This window comes from Taudactylus pleione, unplaced genomic scaffold (assembly GCF_031769625.1).
Source record: "Taudactylus pleione unplaced genomic scaffold, aTauple2 ptg000743l, whole genome shotgun sequence".
Taxonomy (NCBI): Eukaryota; Metazoa; Chordata; class Amphibia; order Anura; family Myobatrachidae; genus Taudactylus; species Taudactylus pleione.
In genome coordinates, this window is record NW_028285145.1 from 498,414 (window position 1) to 521,024 (window position 22,611).

Genomic DNA, 22,611 nt, shown 5'->3' on the forward strand with positions numbered 1-22,611 from the left:
GGCACCTGGAGCCACTTCGCACTGGCACCTGGGACCACTTCTCCCAGGCTCCTGCACTGGCACCCGGAACTCTTCTCCCAAGCTCCTCCACTGGCAGCCGGAGCCGCTTCTCCCAGGCTCCTACACTGGCACCTAGAACCGCTTCTCCCAGGCTCCTACACTGGCACCTAGAACCACTTCTCCCAGGCTCCTACACTGGCACCTAGAACCACTTCTCCCAGGCTCCTACACTGGTACCCGGAGCCGCTTCTCCCAGGCTCCTACACTGGCACCTAGAACCGCTTCTCCCAGGCTCCTACACTGGCACCTAGAACCACTTCTCCCAGGCTCCTACACTGGCACCTAGAACCACTTCTCCCAGAGCTCCTACACTGGTACCTAGAACCACTTCTCCCAGGCTCCTACACTGGTACCCGGAGCCGCTTCTCCCAGGCTCCTACACTGGCACCCGGAACCACTTCTCCCAGGCTCCTACACTGGCACCCGGAGCCGCTTCTCCCAGGCTCCTCCACTGGCACCCGGAGCCGCTTCTCCCAGGCTCCTACACTGGTACCTAGAACCACTTCTCCCAGGCTCCTACACTGGTACCCGGAGCCGCTTCTCCCAGGCTCCTACACTGGCACCTGGAACTACTTCTCCCAGGCTCCTACACTGGCACCCGGAGCCACTTCTCCCAGGCTCCTACACTGGAACCGCTTGCAACACCTCCTGGATAGCGTCAGCTAACTTCCACTGGTCCCTCACCATGGACCAGACACTGCAGGGTAGCTGTCACAGGGCATTAGCTTGGAGTCACTGGGCGCAATCCGGAACAGCGTTTTTTGCTATTCTGTTGGTCACAGGATACAAGTAGAAGCGCCGATTTAAAGGCAAGATGTTTATTACTCAAAAGTCTTTGAAAATATTGAGTGCCATCGCTAAAGGTACTCTGAGACCATTCACAGCGTACAGGTGTTACAGAAGTATTCCCCCCTCAGGGGCAGAGGATATCTACAATCAGGACTTACAGGCCCTCTTTCTATCCAATTCTTACACACTATACCACAGGGGGTGAAAACCTGTCCTGGGTCTCTCACCCAATCAAACTATCTGACAAAATATCAATAAATATATCTGATATTTCAAAGAAGCTAATCAATTTCCTTTCTCTTTTTAATATATTTACTCCCCAAAACCAGTTGAATTCCTAAAACACAAACACATGTAGAATAAAGTATAACAGTCTCTTACAATGTAACTATAACTCACATTTCACGGGAGCTGGTAAATCGCATTCATCCCTCCTCATATCTCTGCGTCTCCCGGTCTTACCACCGTCCGTTCTTAGGAAGTTTCACAATAAGGAAATTCTTAAAAACAAATAAATAGTTTTTAGTCCAAAATTGCATGTTACATAGACACACACAGGAAACTCCCTAGAGTGTATATCGATGTTTTGTTGAGAGTAAAAAAATGGAGTGTTAAGGCCACCATACACGGCACGATTTAAGTGCCGATACGACGGATCGGCACAATATAGGTGCTATATCATGCCGTGTATTTAAAGATGGCGCCGCGGCATGTGGGTTAACCTCTTTAGTGACGGGGCCACCGGCTTAAATGTGTGACTGGTCTCCGGCTACAGTGATGCACAAACACTCCATCTGCATTGTAATGCGCCAACTTACACTCTCACAGTGGTGCTGCACAGGGGAATACAGGCCCGTCCCTCCCCCTTCCCATCCAGACTTAAATACTGATCAGAAGAAAACCGTGTGGGAGAAGTCAGGGACCTGCCATACTCCTGAGATTTGGTATTAAATTTTTTAGAATAATACAAAGAAGATATTTATAATTTATGAACATCTTCTTTGTTTATTGTAATAATTTTTATAGGTAACACTCACCAGTGTTGTGGCTACCTGGGACTGCAGGGAGACGAGAGATGAGGCAGCAACAGCTCAGCCTCGTTTCTGTATAGTAAGACACTGCTTGCAAAGCTGGGGGCGGGGCCACACCACGGGCAGTAAGCTGCACAGAAAGAGAGCTAATAGAGGCATGCCTCTGAGTATGGGGGGGCGTGTCTGATAGATACCTTGGGCATGTCTGATAGATACCTTGGATGTGTCATGTGACCAGGAAGTGCACTGCAGTGTTTAGAGATCGGAGCTCAGTCAGCAGCAGCAGGAGAAGACACAGTGATGCAGGTTGGAGAATCAATGGACACTGAAGCTTAGTGTAGTGAGGGGAGAGTTACAGTGAGTAGGGGGTGAGACAGGCTCCCAGCACTCAGACCCATCTCCATGTGTGCCTCCCCAGCCATGTGTGCCTCCCCAGCCATTCACCTCATCGCACGTCACTGGGAGAAGTTTGCTGCCAGGGTCTTTACCCTGAGATGAGCTGGGCTGGAGGGCAGTCTGTTTGTGACAATGTCAATCTCCACTGGCCCTTATGGCGTTGGCACTTAGTTATTTCTGCCTCCCGCAGTGTTCAGGCTGTTACCCTGTGTTAGTGCAACATGTGGGTGTTACAATTATACCTTATACGTAGTAATGTTTGCAGTTATATATGATAATGGTACCACACACAGTGCAGCGTATATTGTGTCTGTCTCTGCAGCTCGGCTTTCCTGACCGAAGGTCCGCGCCGGTGGTATTGACCGCACAGCCTCTTACACAGAAGGGTCTCCAAGGCAAAACCGTGAGTGCGCTCTTTATCCGTAAACCGCTGTCTACGCAAATCTGCGCTAGGCCTGTGAGCTGGAAATCTGATATCCATTCTGTTGTGTGGTTATTACTGCAATTACATGAATTTCTCCTGAAGATTATTTATATTATTATTATCATTACTCTTTATATAGCACCAACATACTAACAGCGCTGTACAAACAATGTTTAATCATTCACATCAGTCCCTGCCCCAGTGGTTCTCAGTCTAATGTGCGAACACAGGAAAGAACATACAGACTGCACACAGAAGAGCGTGCCGCGTTGTGCGCCTGCTCATATACCGGTCTTCTCAGGTGCCAACTTTAGGGCATTATGTCTGAGATTATTTTGGGTGCAGGACACTTACTGACAGCAACCATACAGCAGTTATCTTATATCTGTGCACGTTAGGCAATGAGAGCAACAATCTGATTTCTTGTTATGCACCTAAATATAAAGACGTGTCTTCAGTCATCTAGCCCCAATACGCAGCGTGATATGCCTGGCGTCTGTAAGCCACTGCTTCCTAGCACCTTGCATACTGGTTCAGAGACTCAGGAGCACACAGATATACAGGTGTCACATTACTCAGCGCAGTCTCCTATATACAGACTCAGGAGCACACAGATATACAGGTGTCACATTACTCAGCGCAGTCTCCTATATACATACTCAGGAGCACACAGATATACAGGTGTCACATATCACATTACACAGCACAGTCTCCTATATACAGACTCAGGAGCACACAGATATACAGGTGTCACATTACTCATCGCAGTCTCCTATATACAGACTCAGGAGCACACAGATATACAGGTGTCACATATCACATTACTCAGCGCAGTCTCCTATATACAGACTCAGGAGCACACAGATATACAGGTGTCACATATCACATTACTCAGCGCAGTCTCCCATATACAGACTCAGGAGCACACAGATATACAGGTGTCACATATCACATTACTCAGCGCAGTCTCCCATATACAGACTCAGGAGCACACAGATATACAGGTGTCACATATCACATTACTCAGCACAGTCTCCCATATACAGACTCAGGAGCACACAGATATACAGGTGTCACATATCACATTACTCAGCGCAGTCTTTATATACAGACTCAGGAGCACACAGATATACAGGTGTCACATATCACATTACTCAGCGCAGTCTCCTATATACAGACTCAGGAGCACACAGATATACAGGTGTCACATTACTCAGCGCAGTCTCCTATATACAGACTCAGGAGCACACAGATATACAGGTGTCACCTATCACATTACTCAGCGCAGTCTCCTATATACAGACTCAGGAGCACACAGATATACAGGTGTCACATATCACATTACTCAGCACAGTCTCCCATATACAGACTCAGGAGCACACAGATATACAGGTGTCACATATCACATTACTCAGCGCAGTCTCCCATATACAGACTCAGGAGCACACAGATATACAGGTGTCACATATCACATTACTCAGCACAGTCTCCCATATACAGACTCAGGAGCACACAGATATACAGGTGTCACATATCACATTACTCAGCGCAGTCTCCTATATACAGACTCAGGAGCACACAGATATACAGGTGTCACATATCACATTACTCAGCGCAGTCTCCCATATACAGACTCAGGCGCACACAGATATACATGTGTCACCTATCACATTACTCAGAGCAGTCTCCCATATACAGACTCAGGAGCACACAGATATACAGGTGTCACATATCACATTACTCAGCTCAGTCTCCTATATACAGACTCAGGAGCACACAGATATACAGGTGTCATATATCACATTACTCAGCGCAGTCTCCCATATACAGACTCAGGAGCACACAGATATACAGGTGTCACATATCACATTACTCAGCGCAGTCTCCTATATACAGACTCAGGAGCACACAGATATACAGGTGTCACATATCACATTACTCAGCGCAGTCTCCTATAATCAGACTCAGGAGCACACAGATATACAGGTGTCACATTACTCAGCGCAGTCTCCCATATACAGACTCAGGAGCACACAGATATACAGGTGTCACATATCACATTACTCAGCGCAGTCTCCATATACAGACTCAGGAGCACATAGATATACAGGTGTCACATATCACATTACTCAGCGCAGTCTCCTATATACAGACTCAGGAGCACACAGATATACAGGTGTCACATATCACATTACTCAGCGCAGTCTCCCATATACAGACTCAGGAGCACACAGATATACAGGTGTCACATATCACATTACTCAGCGCAGTCTCCTATATACAGACTCAGGAACACACAGATATACAGGTGTCACATATCACATTACTCAGCGCAGTCTCCATATACAGACTCAGGAGCACATAGATATACAGGTGTCACATATCACATTACTCAGCGCAGTCTCCTATATACAGACTCAGGAGCACACAGATATACTGGTGTCACATATCCCATTACTCAGCGCAGTCTCCCATATACAGACTCAGGAGCACACAGATATACAGGTGTCACATTACTCAGCGCAGTCTCCCATATACAGACTCAGGAGCACACAGATATACAGGTGTCACATATCACATTACTCAGCGCAGTCTCCATATACAGACTCAGGAGCACATAGATATACAGGTGTCACATATCACATTACTCAGCGCAGTCTCCTATATACAGACTCAGGAGCACACAGATATACAGGTGTCACATATCCCATTACTCAGCGCAGTCTCCCATATACAGACTCAGGAGCACACAGATATACAGGTGTCACATTACTCATCGCAGTCTCCCATATACATACTCAGGAGCACACAGATATACAGGTGTCACATATCACATTACTCAGCGCAGTCTCCTATATACAGACTCAGGAGCACACAGATATACAGGTGTCACATATCACATTTCTCAGCGCAGTCTCCTATATACAGACTCAGGAGCACACAGATATACAGGTGTCATATATCACATTACTCAGCACAGTCTCCTATATACAGACTCAGGAGCACACAGATATACAGGTGTCACATATCACATTACTCAGCGCAGTCTCCTATATACAGACTCAGGAGCACACAGATATACAGGTGTCACATATCACATTACTCAGCACAGTCTCCCATATACAGACTCAGGAGCACACAGATATACAGGTGTCACATATCACATTACTCAGCGCCTTCTCCTATATACAGACTCAGGAGCACACAGATATACAGGTGTCACATATCACATTACTCAGCACAGTCTCCTATATACAGACTCAGGAGCACACAGATATACAGGTGTCACATATCACATTACTCAGCGCAGTCTCCCATATACAGACTCAGGAGCACACAGATATATAGGTGTCATATATCACATTACTCAGCGCAGTCTCCATATACAGAATCAGGAGCACACAGATATACAGGTGTCACATATCACATTACTCAGCGCAGTCTCCCATATACAGACTCAGGAGCGCACAGATATACAGGTGTCACATATCACATTACTCAGCGCAGTCTCCTATATACAGACTCAGGAGCACACAGATATACAGGTGTCACATATCACATTACTCAGCGCAGTCTTCCATATACAGAATCAGGAGCACACAGATATACAGGTGTCACATATCACATTACTCAGCGCAGTCTTCCATATACAGAATCAGGAGCACACAGATATACAGGTGTCACATATCACATTACTCAGCGCAGTCTTCCATATACAGACTCAGGAGCACACAGATATACAGGTGTCACATATCACATTACTCAGCGCAGTCTCCCATATACAGACTCAGGAGCACACAGATATACAGGTGTCACATTACTCAGCGCAGTCTCCTATATACAGACTCAGGAGCACACAGATATACAGGTGTCACATTACTCAGCGCAGTCTCCCATATACAGACTCAGGAGCACACAGATATACAGGTGTCACATATCACATTACTCAGCGCAGTCTCCTATATACAGACTCAGGAGCACACAGATATACAGGTGTCTCATATCACATTACTCAGTGCAGTCTCCCATATACAGACTCAGGAGCACACAGATATACAGGTGTCACATATCACATTACTCAGCGCAGTCTCCCATATACAGACTCAGGAGCACACAGATATACAGGTGTCACATATCACATTACTCAGCGCAGTCTCCTATATACAGACTCAGGAGCACACAGATATACAGGTGTCACATATCACATTACTCAGCGCAGTCTCCCATATACAGACTCAGGAGCACACAGATATACATGTGTCACATATCACATTACTCAGCGCAGTCTCCCATATACATACTCAGGAGCACACAGGTATACAGGTGTCACATATCACATTACTCAGCGCAGTCTCCCATATACATACTCAGGAGCACACAGATATACAGGTGTCACATATCACATTACTCAGCACAGTCTCCTATATACAGACTCAGGAGCACACAGATATACTTGTGTCACATATCACATTACTCAGCGCAGTATCCTATATACAGACTCATGAGCACACAGATATACTTGTGTCACATATCACATTACTCAGCGCAGTCTCCCATATACAGACTCAGGAGCACACAGATATACAGGTGTCACATATCACATTACTCAGCGCAGTCTCCTATATACAGACTCAGGAGCACACAGATATACAGGTGTCACATATCACATTACTCAGCGCAGTCTCCCATATACAGACTCAGGAGCACACAGATATACAGGTGTCACATATCACATTACTCAGCGCAGTCTCCTATATACAGACTCAGGAGCACACAGATATACAGGTGTCACATATCACATTACTCAGCGCAGTCTCCCATATACAGACTCAGGAGCACACAGATATACAGGTGTCACATATCACATTACTCAGCGCAGTCTTCCATATACAGAATCAGGAGCACACAGATATACAGGTGTCACATTACTCAGCGCAGTCTCCCATATACATACTCAGGAGCACACAGATATACAGGTGTCACATATCACATTACTCAGCGCAGTCTCCCATATACAGACTCAGGAGCACACAGATATACAGGTGTCACATTACTCAGCGCAGTCTCCTATATACAGACTCAGGAGCACACAGATATACAGGTGTCACATTACTCAGCGCAGTCTCCCATATACAGACTCAGGAGCACACAGATATACAGGTGTCACATATCACATTACTCAGCGCAGTCTCCTATATACAGACTCAGGAGCACACAGATATACAGGTGTCTCATATCACATTACTCAGTGCAGTCTCCCATATACAGACTCAGGAGCACACAGATATACAGGTGTCACATATCACATTACTCAGCGCAGTCTCCCATATACAGACTCAGGAGCACACAGATATACAGGTGTCACATATCACATTACTCAGCGCAGTCTCCTATATACAGACTCAGGAGCACACAGATATACAGGTGTCACATATCACATTACTCAGCGCAGTCTCCCATATACAGACTCAGGAGCACACAGATATACATGTGTCACATATCACATTACTCAGCGCAGTCTCCCATATACATACTCAGGAGCACACAGGTATACAGGTGTCACATATCACATTACTCAGCGCAGTCTCCCATATACATACTCAGGAGCACACAGATATACAGGTGTCACATATCACATTACTCAGCACAGTCTCCTATATACAGACTCAGGAGCACACATATATACAGGTGTCACATATCACATTACACAGCGCAGTCTCCTATATACAGACTCATGAGCACACAGATATACTTGTGTCACATATCACATTACTCAGCGCAGTATCCTATATACAGACTCATGAGCACACAGATATACTTGTGTCACATATCACATTACTCAGCGCAGTCTCCCATATACAGACTCAGGAGCACACAGATATACAGGTGTCACATATCACATTACTCAGCGCAGTCTCCATTATACAGACTCAGGAGCACACAGATATACAGGTGTCACATATCACATTACTCAGCACAGTCTCCCATATACAGACCCAGGAGCACACAGATATACAGGTGTCACATATCACATTACTCAGCGCAGTCTCCCATATACAGACTCAGGAGCACACAGATATACAGGGGTCACATTACTCAGCGCAGTCTCCCATATACAGACTCAGGAGCACACAGATATACAGGTGTCACATATCACATTACTCAGCGCAGTCTCCTATATACAGACTCAGGAGCACACAGATATACAGGTGTCACATATCGCATTACTCAGCGCAGTCTCCTATATACAGACTCAGGAGCACACAGATATACAGGTGTCACATATCACATTACTCAGCGCAGTCTCCTATATACATACTCAGGAGCACACAGATATACAGGTGTCACATATCACATTACTCAGCGCAGTCTCCCATATACAGACTCAGGAGCACACAGATATACAGGTGTCACATATCACATTACTCAGCGCAGTCTCCCATATACAGACTCAGGAGCACACAGATATACAGGTGTCACATATCACATTACTCAGCGCTGTCTCCCATATACAGACTCAAAAGCACACAGATATACAGGTGTCACATATCACATTACTCAGCGCAGTCTCCCATATACAGACTCAGGAGCACACAGATATACAGGTGTCACATATCACATTACTCAGCGCAGTCTCCTATATACAGACTCAGGAGCACACAGATATACAGGTGTCACATATCACATTACTCAGCGCTGTCTCCCATATACAGACTCAGGAGCACACAGATATACAGGTGTCACATATCACATTACTCAGCGCAGTCTCCCATATACAGACTCAGGAGCACACAGATATACAGGTGTCACATATCACATTACTCAGCGCAGTCTCCCATATACAGACTCAGGAGCACACAGATATACAGGTGTCACATATCACATTTCTCAGCGCAGTCTCCCATATACAGACTCAGGAGCACACAGATATACAGGTGTCACATTACTCAGCGCAGTCTCCCATATACATACTTAGGAGTACACAGATATACAGGTGTCACATATCACATTTCTCAGCGCAGTCTCCCATATACATACTCAGGAGCACACAGATATACAGGTGTCACATATCACATTACTCAGCGCAGTCTCCCATATACAGACTCAGGAGCACACAGATATACAGGTGTCACATTACTCAGCGCAGTCTCCCATATACATACTTAGGAGTACACAGATATACAGGTGTCACATATCACATTTCTCAGCGCAGTCTCCCATATACATACTCAGGAGCACACAGATATACAGGTGTCACATATCACATTACTCAGCGCAGTCTCCCATATACAGACTCAGGAGCACACAGATATACAGGTGTCACATATCACATTTCTCAGCGCAGTCTCCCATATACAGACTCAGGAGCACACAGATATACAGGTGTCACATATCACATTACTCAGCGCAGTCTCCCATATACAGACTCAGGAGCACACAGATATACAGGTGTCACATATCACATTACTCAGCGCAGTCTCCCATATACAGACTCAGGAGCACACAGATATACAGGTGTCACATATCACATTACTCAGCACAGTCTCCCATATACAGACTCAGGAGCACACAGATATACAGGTGTCACATATCGCATTACTCAGCGCAGTCTCCTATATACAGACTCAGGAGCATACAGATATACAGGTGTCACATATCACATTACTCAGCGCAGTCTCCCATATACAGACTCAGGAGCACACAGATATACAGGTGTCACACATCACATTACTCAGCGCAGTCTCCCATATACAAACTCAGGAGCACACAGATATACAGGTGTCACATATCACATTACTCAGCACAGTCTCCAATATACAGACTCAGGAGCACACAGATATACAGGTGTCACGTATCACATTACTCAGCGCAGTCTCCCATATACAGACTCAGGAGCACACAGATATACAGGTGTCACATATCACATTACTCAGCGCAGTCTCCATTATACAGACTCAGGAGCACACAGATATACAGGTGTCACATATCACATTACTCAGCACAGTCTCCCATATACAGACCCAGGAGCACACAGATATACAGGTGTCACATATCACATTACTCAGCGCAGTCTCCCATATACAGACTCAGGAGCACACAGATATACAGGGGTCACATTACTCAGCGCAGTCTCCCATATACAGACTCAGGAGCACACAGATATACAGGTGTCACATATCACATTACTCAGCGCAGTCTCCTATATACAGACTCAGGAGCACACAGATATACAGGTGTCACATATCGCATTACTCAGCGCAGTCTCCTATATACAGACTCAGGAGCACACAGATATACAGGTGTCACATATCACATTACTCAGCGCAGTCTCCTATATACAGACTCAGGAGCACACAGATATACAGGTGTCACATATCACATTACTCAGTGCAGTCTCCCATATACAGACTCAGGAGCACACAGATATACAGGTGTCACATATCACATTACTCAGCGCAGTCTCCCATATACAGACTCAGGAGCACACAGATATACAGGTGTCACATATCACATTACTCAGCGCAGTCTCCCATATACAGACTCAGGAGCACACAGATATACAGGTGTCACATATCACATTACTCAGCGCTGTCTCCCATATACAGACTCAAAAGCACACAGATATACAGGTGTCACATATCACATTACTCAGCGCAGTCTCCCATATACAGACTCAGGAGCACACAGATATACAGGTGTCACATATCACATTACTCAGCGCAGTCTCCTATATACAGACTCAGGAGCACACAGATATACAGGTGTCACATATCACATTACTCAGCGCTGTCTCCCATATACAGACTCAGGAGCACACAGATATACAGGTGTCACATATCACATTACTCAGCGCAGTCTCCCATATACAGACTTAGGAGCACACAGATATACAGGTGTCACATATCACATTACTCAGCGCAGTCTCCCATATACAGACTCAGGAGCACACAGATATACAGGTGTCACATATCACATTACTCAGCGCAGTCTCCCATATACAGACTCAGGAGCACACAGATATACAGGTGTCACATATCACATTTCTCAGCGCAGTCTCCCATATACAGACTCAGGAGCACACAGATATACAGGTGTCACATATCACATTACTCAGCGCAGTCTCCCATATACAGACTCAGGAGCACACAGATATACAGGTGTCACATTACTCAGCGCAGTCTCCCATATACATACTTAGGAGTACACAGATATACAGGTGTCACATATCACATTTCTCAGCGCAGTCTCCCATATACATACTCAGGAGCACACAGATATACAGGTGTCACATATCACATTACTCAGCGCAGTCTCCCATATACAGACTCAGGAGCACACAGATATACAGGTGTCACATTACTCAGCGCAGTCTCCCATATACATACTTAGGAGTACACAGATATACAGGTGTCACATATCACATTTCTCAGCGCAGTCTCCCATATACATACTCAGGAGCACACAGATATACAGGTGTCACATATCACATTACTCAGCGCAGTCTCCCATATACAGACTCAGGAGCACACAGATATACAGGTGTCACATATCACATTTCTCAGCGCAGTCTCCCATATACAGACTCAGGAGCACACAGATATACAGGTGTCACATATCACATTACTCAGCGCAGTCTCCCATATACAGACTCAGGAGCACACAGATATACAGGTGTCACATATCACATTACTCAGCGCAGTCTCCTATATACAGACTCAGGAGCACACAGATATACAGGTGTCACATATCACATTACTCAGCGCAGTCTCCCATATACAGACTCAGGAGCACACAGATATACAGGTGTCACATATCACATTACTCAGCGCTGTCTCCCATATACAGACTCAGGAGCACACAGATATACAGGTGTCACATATCACATTACTCAGCGCAGTCTCCCATATACAGACTTAGGAGCACACAGATATACAGGTGTCACATATCACATTACTCAGCGCAGTCTCCCATATACAGACTCAGGAGCACACAGATATACAGGTGTCACATATCACATTACTCAGCGCAGTCTCCCATATACAGACTCAGGAGCACACAGATATACAGGTGTCACATATCACATTTCTCAGCGCAGTCTCCCATATACAGACTCAGGAGCACACAGATATACAGGTGTCACATATCACATTACTCAGCGCAGTCTCCCATATACAGACTCAGGAGCACACAGATATACAGGTGTCACATTACTCAGCGCAGTCTCCCATATACATACTTAGGAGTACACAGATATACAGGTGTCACATATCACATTTCTCAGCGCAGTCTCCCATATACATACTCAGGAGCACACAGATATACAGGTGTCACATATCACATTACTCAGCGCAGTCTCCCATATACAGACTCAGGAGCACACAGATATACAGGTGTCACATTACTCAGCGCAGTCTCCCATATACATACTTAGGAGTACACAGATATACAGGTGTCACATATCACATTTCTCAGCGCAGTCTCCCATATACATACTCAGGAGCACACAGATATACAGGTGTCACATATCACATTACTCAGCGCAGTCTCCCATATACAGACTCAGGAGCACACAGATATACAGGTGTCACATATCACATTTCTCAGCGCAGTCTCCCATATACAGACTCAGGAGCACACAGATATACAGGTGTCACATATCACATTACTCAGCGCAGTCTCCCATATACAGACTCAGGAGCACACAGATATACAGGTGTCACATATCACATTACTCAGCGCAGTCTCCTATATACAGACTCAGGAGCACACAGATATACAGGTGTCACATATCACATTACTCAGCGCAGTCTCCTATATACAGACTCAGGAGCACACAGATATACAGGTGTCACATATCACATTTCTCAGCGCAGTCTCCCATATACATACTCAGGAGCACACAGATATACAGGTGTCACATATCACATTACTCAGCGCAGTCTCCCATATACAGACTCAGGAGCACACAGATATACAGGTGTCACATTACTCAGCGCAGTCTCCCATATACATACTTAGGAGTACACAGATATACAGGTGTCACATATCACATTTCTCAGCGCAGTCTCCCATATACATACTCAGGAGCACACAGATATACAGGTGTCACATATCACATTACTCAGCGCAGTCTCCCATATACAGACTCAGGAGCACACAGATATACAGGTGTCACATATCACATTACTCAGCGCAGTCTCCCATATACAGACTCAGGAGCACACAGATATACAGGTGTCACATATCACATTGCCACTTAGATGCATTTTCAGCAAAAAAAGATGCCCGGCGCTAACAGAGTTTTGCGGGACCTGCCGCGCTGACAGTGGCTGTTTGTTATGACTGAACCAAAGATGTGCGAGGACACATCTGTATTATGATTAAGTGCCCATTATCTACATCGTTTCTTCATGGTGGGGGTCTTCACAGCTAGTGCTCGTCTAGGGCCCCCCACCAACAATGAATTATATGACCGCTGCCTGTGCGCATTCTGCATTGGAATCTCCAAATACACCAATATGTACAATGTAACCATCACCAGTGCTCACCCAGCGCCCCCCACCCACTCCAACATTGTAACCGTCACCAGTGCTCACCCAGCGCCCTGCACCCACACCAACAATGTAACCGTCACCAGTGCTCACCCAGCGCCCCCCACCCACACCAACAATGTAACCGTCACCAGTGCTCACCCAGCGCCCCCCACCCACTCCAACAATGTAACCGTCACCAGTGCTCACCCAGCGCCCCCCACCCACTCCAACAATGTAACCGTCACCAGTGCTCACCCAGCGCCCCCCACCCACTCCAACATTGTAACAGTCAACAGTGCTCACCCAGCGCCCTGCTCCCACACCAACAATGTAACCGTCACCAGTGCTCACCCAGCGCCCCCCACCCACACCAACAATGTAACCGTCACCAGTGCTCTCCCAGCGGCCCCCACCCACACCAACAATGTAACCGTCACCAGTGCTCTCCCAGCGGCCCCCACCCACACCAACAATGTAACCGTCACCAGTGCTCACCCAGCGCCCCCCACCCTCTCCAACAATGTAACAGTCACCAGTGCTCACCCAGCGCCCCCCACCCACTCCAACAATGTAACCGTCACCAGTGCTCGCCCAGCGCCCCCCACCCACTCCAACAATGTAACCGTCACCAGTGCTCACCCAGCGCCCCCCACCCACTCCAACAATGTAACCGTCACCAGTACTCGCCCAGCGCTCCCCACCCACACCAACAATGTAACCGTCACCAGTACTCGCCCAGCGCTCCCCACCCACACCAACAATGTAACCGTCACCAGTACTCGCCCAGCGCTCCCCACCCACACCAACAATGTAACCGTCACCAGTGCTCACCCAGCGCCCCCCACCCACTCCAACAATGTAACCGTCACCAGTACTCGCCCAGCGCTCCCCACCCACACCAACAATGTAACCGTCACCAGTACTCGCCCAGCGCTCCCCACCCACACCAACAATGTAACCGTCACCAGTACTCGCCCAGCGCTCCCCACCCACACCAACAATGTAACCGTCACCAGTGCTCACCCAGCGCCCCCCACCCACTCCAACAATGTAACCGTCACCAGTACTCGCCCAGCGCTCCCCACCCACACCAACAATGTAACCGTCACCAGTACTCGCCCAGCGCTCCCCACCCACACCAACAATGTAACCGTCACCAGTACTCGCCCAGCGCTCCCCACCCACACCAACAATGTAACCGTCACCAGTACTCGCCCAGCGCTCCCCACCCACACCAACAATGTAACCGTCACCAGCGTATTTACTAATCAGTGAGTATATAAATATATTCTGACCCTCCAATGTGAGTGGAGACCACTGCCTGGGCACATTCTGCACTGGAACCTCCAAATACACCAATATGTACAGAGATAACATGGATGGGCTGTTAGTATACTGCTCCATACAGTGGTTGTTGACGCAAGTGATTAATCCTCATTTACATTTCTTCTTCAGGGTCCATAGGGCTCCACAGGAGAGACAATGGGGTGTAGGTGGGACCTGGAAGACCGGACACCAACAGCAAAGCTTTTCTGTCCCAGGATGCTCCTGTCCTTCCCCTTATACCCCACCCCCACAGCCTGAGGACAATCCAGTTTTGTTGGTGTCCAGCAGGAGCTAGGTCACTATTTTTAGCAGTGGGGCTGCTATTATGTGCTTATTTTTTATTTATATTCATTTCTAGTATTTTTACCATTGAGCAGCAGCACGAGACCGTCCCTTGGGTGTCTGCTCCATGACTGCTCCGCGGCGCCCTGACACTAGCCCTCAGCTAGGTGCTCCCGGTGGGACTCTGAGGGGGACTAGCTAGCAGGCTCCCCGGACCCCAAACTGCAGCCCGTAATCCTGGGGACAGGTATGACTGGATCCCCACTTATGGGGGGACCCTCATCTTTGTGCAGTCTTACCTCTTGTCTCAGGAGATAAACCGGAGGCGCTGATGTGGACACTGGTGCGCCCACGACTCCACTACACCACCAGGGCATATATTATACTGGCGCAGAGGCATATTCTACAGGCCAGGAGACCCGGTGGTTAGCGTCAGCCAGGGGACAAGGCGCTCTCCCTGCAGCCCCTCACTCAGCTCTGGACGCCATTCCACTGCGGTCTTGGTGTTCCCTGAGCTGCTCTTACCTCACCTTCCGCCGCCTCAGAGACGCACGGCAGCCATTTTAGGCAAGCAGGTCTCCTGGAAACGCTGGGTCCTGTCTCCCTGTATACCTCTCCCAAGGGCCAGGTTATACAGCGCTATGTCCTACCAGCCACTGCGGTCTGTGTAGTTGATTTAGTGCTTATTGCAGATATATATACAGTGTTTTACTGCGTTTGTATGTGACTTGTGCTAGCGCTGATCTCTACTTTCTACACTGTCCTCTTATACCTTTCCCTTTATTCTAATATACCCTGACATGTACTACGGTATAAGGGGTTTATTGTACCTCACACCTGCCATTGATTTGGGAGCGCTATCACATACTATATATAGTGCTGTTGTCACTACACACTGCCATATTTCACACTGCACGGAGCCAGTTTCGGGGTGGGTATGAAATACCGCTGGACATAGGTCCGGGGGTTCAAATCCCGACGCCGCAAGCCCGGCACCAGTGAAAATCCAGACTGCTCTAAAAGTAAGTACTAACTAACCTAACCCTCCCCCCCCCTAAACCTACTTTAGGGGTGCCTAACCTCCCTCCCTAGTGCCTAAACTTAACCCTCCCAAGGGGATGCCTAACCCCCCTTACCCTAGCCTAAACCCCCCCGGGGGGGGGTGCCTAACCCTAAGTCCCCCCTGCTAGCCCCTAACCTAAACTCCCCTCCCCCCTGCCCCCCCCATCCCTGCGGCTGTCCGCGCCCGGCTCACCTTCGATCGGTATGTCGGGCTCCTGACGTAGGTAAAATGACGGGCGTTGTGATCTCGACGTCTGTTATTAGACCCCTGCCGGGATTAGACATTCGGGAAGCTGGTGGTCGGCAGTTCGACCATCGGCTTCCTGGCTGCATCGCGTCAGTTTCTATATTCCATTATCCCTGTGACTGTGTCTGGCAGAGGAAAGAATAACAAGCAGCCTGATACAGCTGCTCCTACTCTGGTGTCCTGTAAGTCCTGCTCAGCGGACAGTCCCAGAGGACCTCATTCAGGATGGTCTATGTACTAATTGCTGTACCACCCCGGGCCCCTCAGCCCCAGTGTCTCCTCCAGAGGACCCACCTTGGGCCACCTTTACACAGGTACTGGCAAAAATTGGAGACCACCTAGCGGTCCCCGTGGTAGCTCCCCCTATGGGAAGGCCACAACTGGTACTCTCTGCAGATCCTTTGCCTCCTCCATGGGTAGATGTACTGTCCACATCAGTACAAAGTTTGATGACTACCTCTACAGTTTTTCACCAAATGCTGCAAAAAGAGAGACCCTTATACCTAGTAAACCTGCTAAGCCTCTTGGGAGGCAGAAGACGCAGACCTCTCTGACTCCTTATCAGGAGACGAGGAGCCACCCTCTAAATTAAATATACCGGCATTGGTGAGAGCTGTAAAGTATATTCTGCAAACGGAATATGCAGGATTCCATTTCCTATGACAAAATAGCCACTGTTTAAACCACAGAAGGTAGTTTTTACCAGAGTTCCCTCACTCTGACCAGCTCTCTGATCACATGAGCGAAGCTTGGAATATACCAGGTACCAAAACGTTTAAGTTCCTTTTACCCTCTTCCCGCTGATTGCACTAAATGAGATGTTCCCCCAGCAGTGGATTCCCATGTAACTCGTCTGGTCAAGAATGCTACCTTACCCATCCATACCGCAACCTCCTCGAAGGAGACTACAGATAGACATATGTCATAAATCTATATACTCTCTTACAGGAGCTATTACTCGTCCTGCTAGGGCTACGGCCTGGGTGGAAAAAGCCATAGAGAGTTGGGCAGAGGCCCTAGAAGAGACATTTCCCTCTAATACATTGAGGCAACAGCTGTCCTACATATCTCACATTAGAGATGCAGTCTCCTATTTAGGTGAAGCAGCTATGGATAACGGCTCTCCTAGCTTCCAGGGCATCTGCCACTTCAGTAGTGGCCCGCCGTATTGTCTGGCTCCTTTCCTGGAAAGCAGATTTGGATTCTAAGAAGGCTCTGGAATCTCTATTCTGGAGATATCCTGTTTGGCCCGGAATTAGATAAAATTGTGACTACCTTGGCAGCTTCCAAGACTGCATTCCTGCCCTCTGCATATAACACAAAGCCTCGGACATCATCCTTCGGTCCTTTCGACTTCAGGGGAAATCCAAAGGTCAGTCCTTTTCAAGGCACCAGGCATCAACAGGCTTCCAAGCCTAGGACTAAACATACCTGGGCTACTAGACGTCCCCCTGCCAAATCTGAGGACAATCCTACAGCCTGATGGAACGGGCCTCTCCCTGGAGGGCCGACTTATTCAATTCACCCAGTTGTGGCATCAGACCACGTCAGATGTCTTTGTAAGAGAATTGGTCTGCAACGGATAAGCCCTCTCATTCCTGAGGCGACCCCCCCAGCAGTTCTTTTGCATCGGACCCAACCAAGGCCCTGCTGCTTCAAAAGCCATTCAGTCCTTACTGAATTCTGGAGTAATAATTCGGGTCCCCTCCTCACAACGGGGCAAGGGCTATTATTATACCCTTTTCCTCGTTCAGATGCCCAATGGGTCTCAATGGCCTATCCTTAACCTCAAATCTCACTCTTATCAGGGTGCCCAGGTTTTGTATGGAAACCCTCTGCTCTATTATCCTAGTTATGGAGCCTGGGGATTTTATGGTGTCTCTGGACATCCAAGACACTTATCTACATTTACCTATAGCGCCCTCTCATCAACAATATATCCGGTTTGCTATACTACAGCAACATTACCAATTGTTAGGCTCTGCCGTTTGGCCTCTCTAAGGCCCCTCGAGTCTTTACCAAAATCATGGCAATTATGGCGGCCTCTCTTCGTCGTCAACGGATCAGACTGCTCCCATACTTGGACGATCTCTTGCTGTTGGCCAGCTCCCCAGAGATTCTTCACCGCCATCTGCAGGTAACCATTGCCTTTCTACAAATGCACGGTTGGCTGATCAACTGGAAAAAGTCTTCACTGACACCTTCTCAAAAGATGGTGCATTTGGGAGCCCTCCTGTACTCTCAGGTTCAGAGAATCTTCCTAACAGCAGATAAGATTTCAGCAATACAGCACAGAGTGCGCAGACTGCTCCACAAGCGCTGAGTGTCAATTCACTCTGCAATGCAGGCCTTGGGATCAGTGGTGTCCACCTTCAACATGCTGGAGTTCACCCTTTTTCACTCCAGGCCCCTACAACACCTGATCCTCTCCAGGTGGAACGGGCTACCCCATCTGCTCACATCCCAAATGATGAGCCTCCCCCCAGAGGTTCACCTGTCACTAGCCTGGTGACTATAGACATCCCATTTTGGACAAGGGTCGCCTCTTTTGGATCCCTTACTGCTCTGTCCTCACCACGGACGCAAGCCTCCAAGGTTGAGGTGCAGTAACAGACCAGCACTCCTTCCAGGTCCGATGGACCCAGTCGAGGCAGTGTTGCCAATCAACGTCCTGGAACTTTGAGCCATCTCAGAGCACTCACTCTAGCTCAGGATATTCTGAAGAACAGGCCAGTACAAGTACAGTCCGACGCCACGGCAGTGACCTACCTCAATCACCAAGGGGGCACTCGAAGTCAGTTAGCGATGACAGAAGTGTCCCGCATTCTCACATGGGCCAAACACAATCTCCCAGCTATCTCCGCAGTGTTCATCCCGGGGATTCTCAATTGGGAAGCGGATTTCCTCAGCCGTCACGACGTGCATGCAGAGGAGAATGGTATCTACATCCAGAAGTCTTTCAGCTTCTGGTGGACAAATTTTGTCTACAGGACATGGATCTCATGGCCTCAAGACACAACAACAAACTTCCAGTTTATGGAGCCAGGACCTTCATAGACGCATTGTCGGCAAAATGGAACTTCCTTCCAATATCCCTGCTTCCTCAAGTGCTTCGAAAGTTCAGACAGGAGGGGGGCACAGTCCTGTTCATAGTCCGGCTTGACCCAGACGCCATTGGTACTCCGATCTTCACAGTCTCTTCATAGACATTCCTCTTCAACTTCTTCTACGAGTAGACCTGTTGTCTCAGGGTCCATGTCTACATCCGGACCTAGCCCGTCTGTCTTTAACGGCTTGGATCTTGAGATATCACTCCTAACAGCTAAGGGTTTCTTCATCTCTGTGCTCAAGACCATGCTCAGAGCACGTAAACCGACCTCAGCTAGCACTTATCACAGAATATGGCATACATATTTCCAGTGGTGTGCTCCAAGAAACTATGGCCCTCGAGTCTAAAGTTTCTAGAATTCTTGCCTTTCTTCAGGCTGGATTAGATCTAGGCCTCCGCCTAGCATCTCTGAAAGTGCAGGTCTCAGAATTGCTCCTATACCAGATGTTCACACCTTCCTGCAAGATGTTCTACGTATACAGCCTCCCTTTGTCCCTTCTGTGGCTCCATGGGATTTGTCAGTGTTGCTACAAGCACTTCAAGAACCTCCATTCGAACCCTTGGAATCGGTGGATGTTAAATGGCTCACTGTGAAGACTTGGTTTCTTCTGGCTGTAGCATCTGCCCATGGGGTATCGATATTTAGGGGCGCTTTCATGACGCTTCCCCTTTTTGATATTTCATCAGGACAGGGCTTTTCTTCGAACACGCCCAGGCTTCCTTCCCAAGGTGGTTTCTGGTTTCCACCTAAATGAGGAAATTGCGGTTCCGGCCTTTCAATCACCAGACCTCTCGGCAAGTGAGGCCTCTTTGGATGTGGTCCGTGCTTTAAAGATCTACGTGGACCGTACTACTCCCATCAGCAAATCGGACTCCCTTTTTGTTTTATATGGCTTACACAAGAAGGGAGGGATTGCCAGCTAACAAACAGACTCTCGCCAGATGGCTTCGCAGGACTCTCTCACATGCTTACCCGCAGACAGGCCTTCCTGTGCCGGCTACAGTATCTGCTCATTCTTCTCGCTCTGTGTGTGCAGCCTGGCGCGGCGTCTCTGCTGAACAGCTATGCAAGGCGGCCACGTGGTCTTCTGTCAACACCATTTTTTTAGGTTTTATGCCTTTTATTCATTTGCCTCTCAGGATGCTTCCTTCGGGCATAGGGTTCTCCTCTCGGCTCAGGAGCATTCCCGCCCTTGAACAACTGCTTTGGGACATCCCCATTGTCTCCCTGTGGAGCCCTATGGACCCTGAAGAAAAAGAGAGTTATAGTAAAACTTACCCTTGTTAACTCTTTCTTTGAAGTCCTTAGGTTCCACAGGGCACCTGCCCTGGCACCTGGCTTCTATAGGTTTCTTCTCTTGGTCACTTGTTTCCTTCTCTGTGTGAGAGTGTGGTTCTTCAGTGTACCAGTCTTCCTTCTCTCCTATCCTGCTCCTGCCCTGGGCTTGTTAACATAACTGAGTTGCACCCAGGCTATGGGTGGGGTATAGGGGGAAGGACTGGAGCATCCTGAGGCAGGGAAGAACTTAACTGTTGGTGTCCGATCCTCCAAGTACCACCTACACCTCATTGTCTCCCTGTGGACCCCTATGGACTTCGAAGAAAGAGCTTTAACAAGGATAAGTTTTTTACCGTAACTCTCCTTTTTTAAAAGTTTGTAAAATTGTTCCTTAATTCAGGATAAATGTTTGACGTGATTAAAGCACTTTAATGCTTTTTTAATACTCTCTTAATATTTCTCTAGTGCAGTAATAGTATTCCCTCTAGGGGAGTAATAATATTTATGCTGCATGTCATCACATACCCTCTAGGGGAGTAATAATACTTATGCTACATACCATCACATACCCTCTAGGGGAGTAATAATATTTATGCTGCATGCCATCACATACCCTCTGGCAGAGTAATAATATTTATGCTGCATGTCATCACATACCCTCTAGCAGAGTAATAATATTTATGCTGTATGCCATCACATACCCTCTAGCAGAGTAATAATATTTATGCTGCATGCCATCACATACCCTCTAGCAGAGTAATAATATTTATGCTGCATGTCATCACATACCCTCTAGGGGAGTAATAATATTTATGCTGCATGTCATCACATATCCTCTAGGGGAGTAATACTATTTATGCTGCATGCCAGCACATACCCGCTAGGGGAGTAATACTATTTATGCTGCATGCCATCACATACCCTCTTGCAGAGTAATAATATTTATGCTGCATGCCATCACATACCCTCTAGGGGAGTAATAATATTTATGCTGCATGTCATCACATACTCTCTTGCAGAGTAATAATATATATGCTGCATGCCATCACATACCCTCTAGGGGAGTAATAAT

At 47.5% G+C, this 22,611-nt stretch overlaps 1 protein-coding gene across 8 annotated transcripts in view; it reads left to right on the top strand.

Annotated features, from left to right (window-relative positions):
* Positions 1-22,611, top strand: part of PLEKHA5 (pleckstrin homology domain containing A5) — a 236,992-nt gene that overhangs the window by 173,508 nt on the left and 40,873 nt on the right. For all 8 annotated transcript variants that reach the window (XM_088457176.1, XM_088457173.1, XM_088457172.1 and 5 more), the window contains one exon: positions 2,599-2,679. In XM_088457176.1, the coding sequence (XP_088313302.1) occupies positions 2,599-2,679 (81 nt within the window). The remainder of the gene's footprint in view (positions 1-2,598; positions 2,680-22,611) is intronic.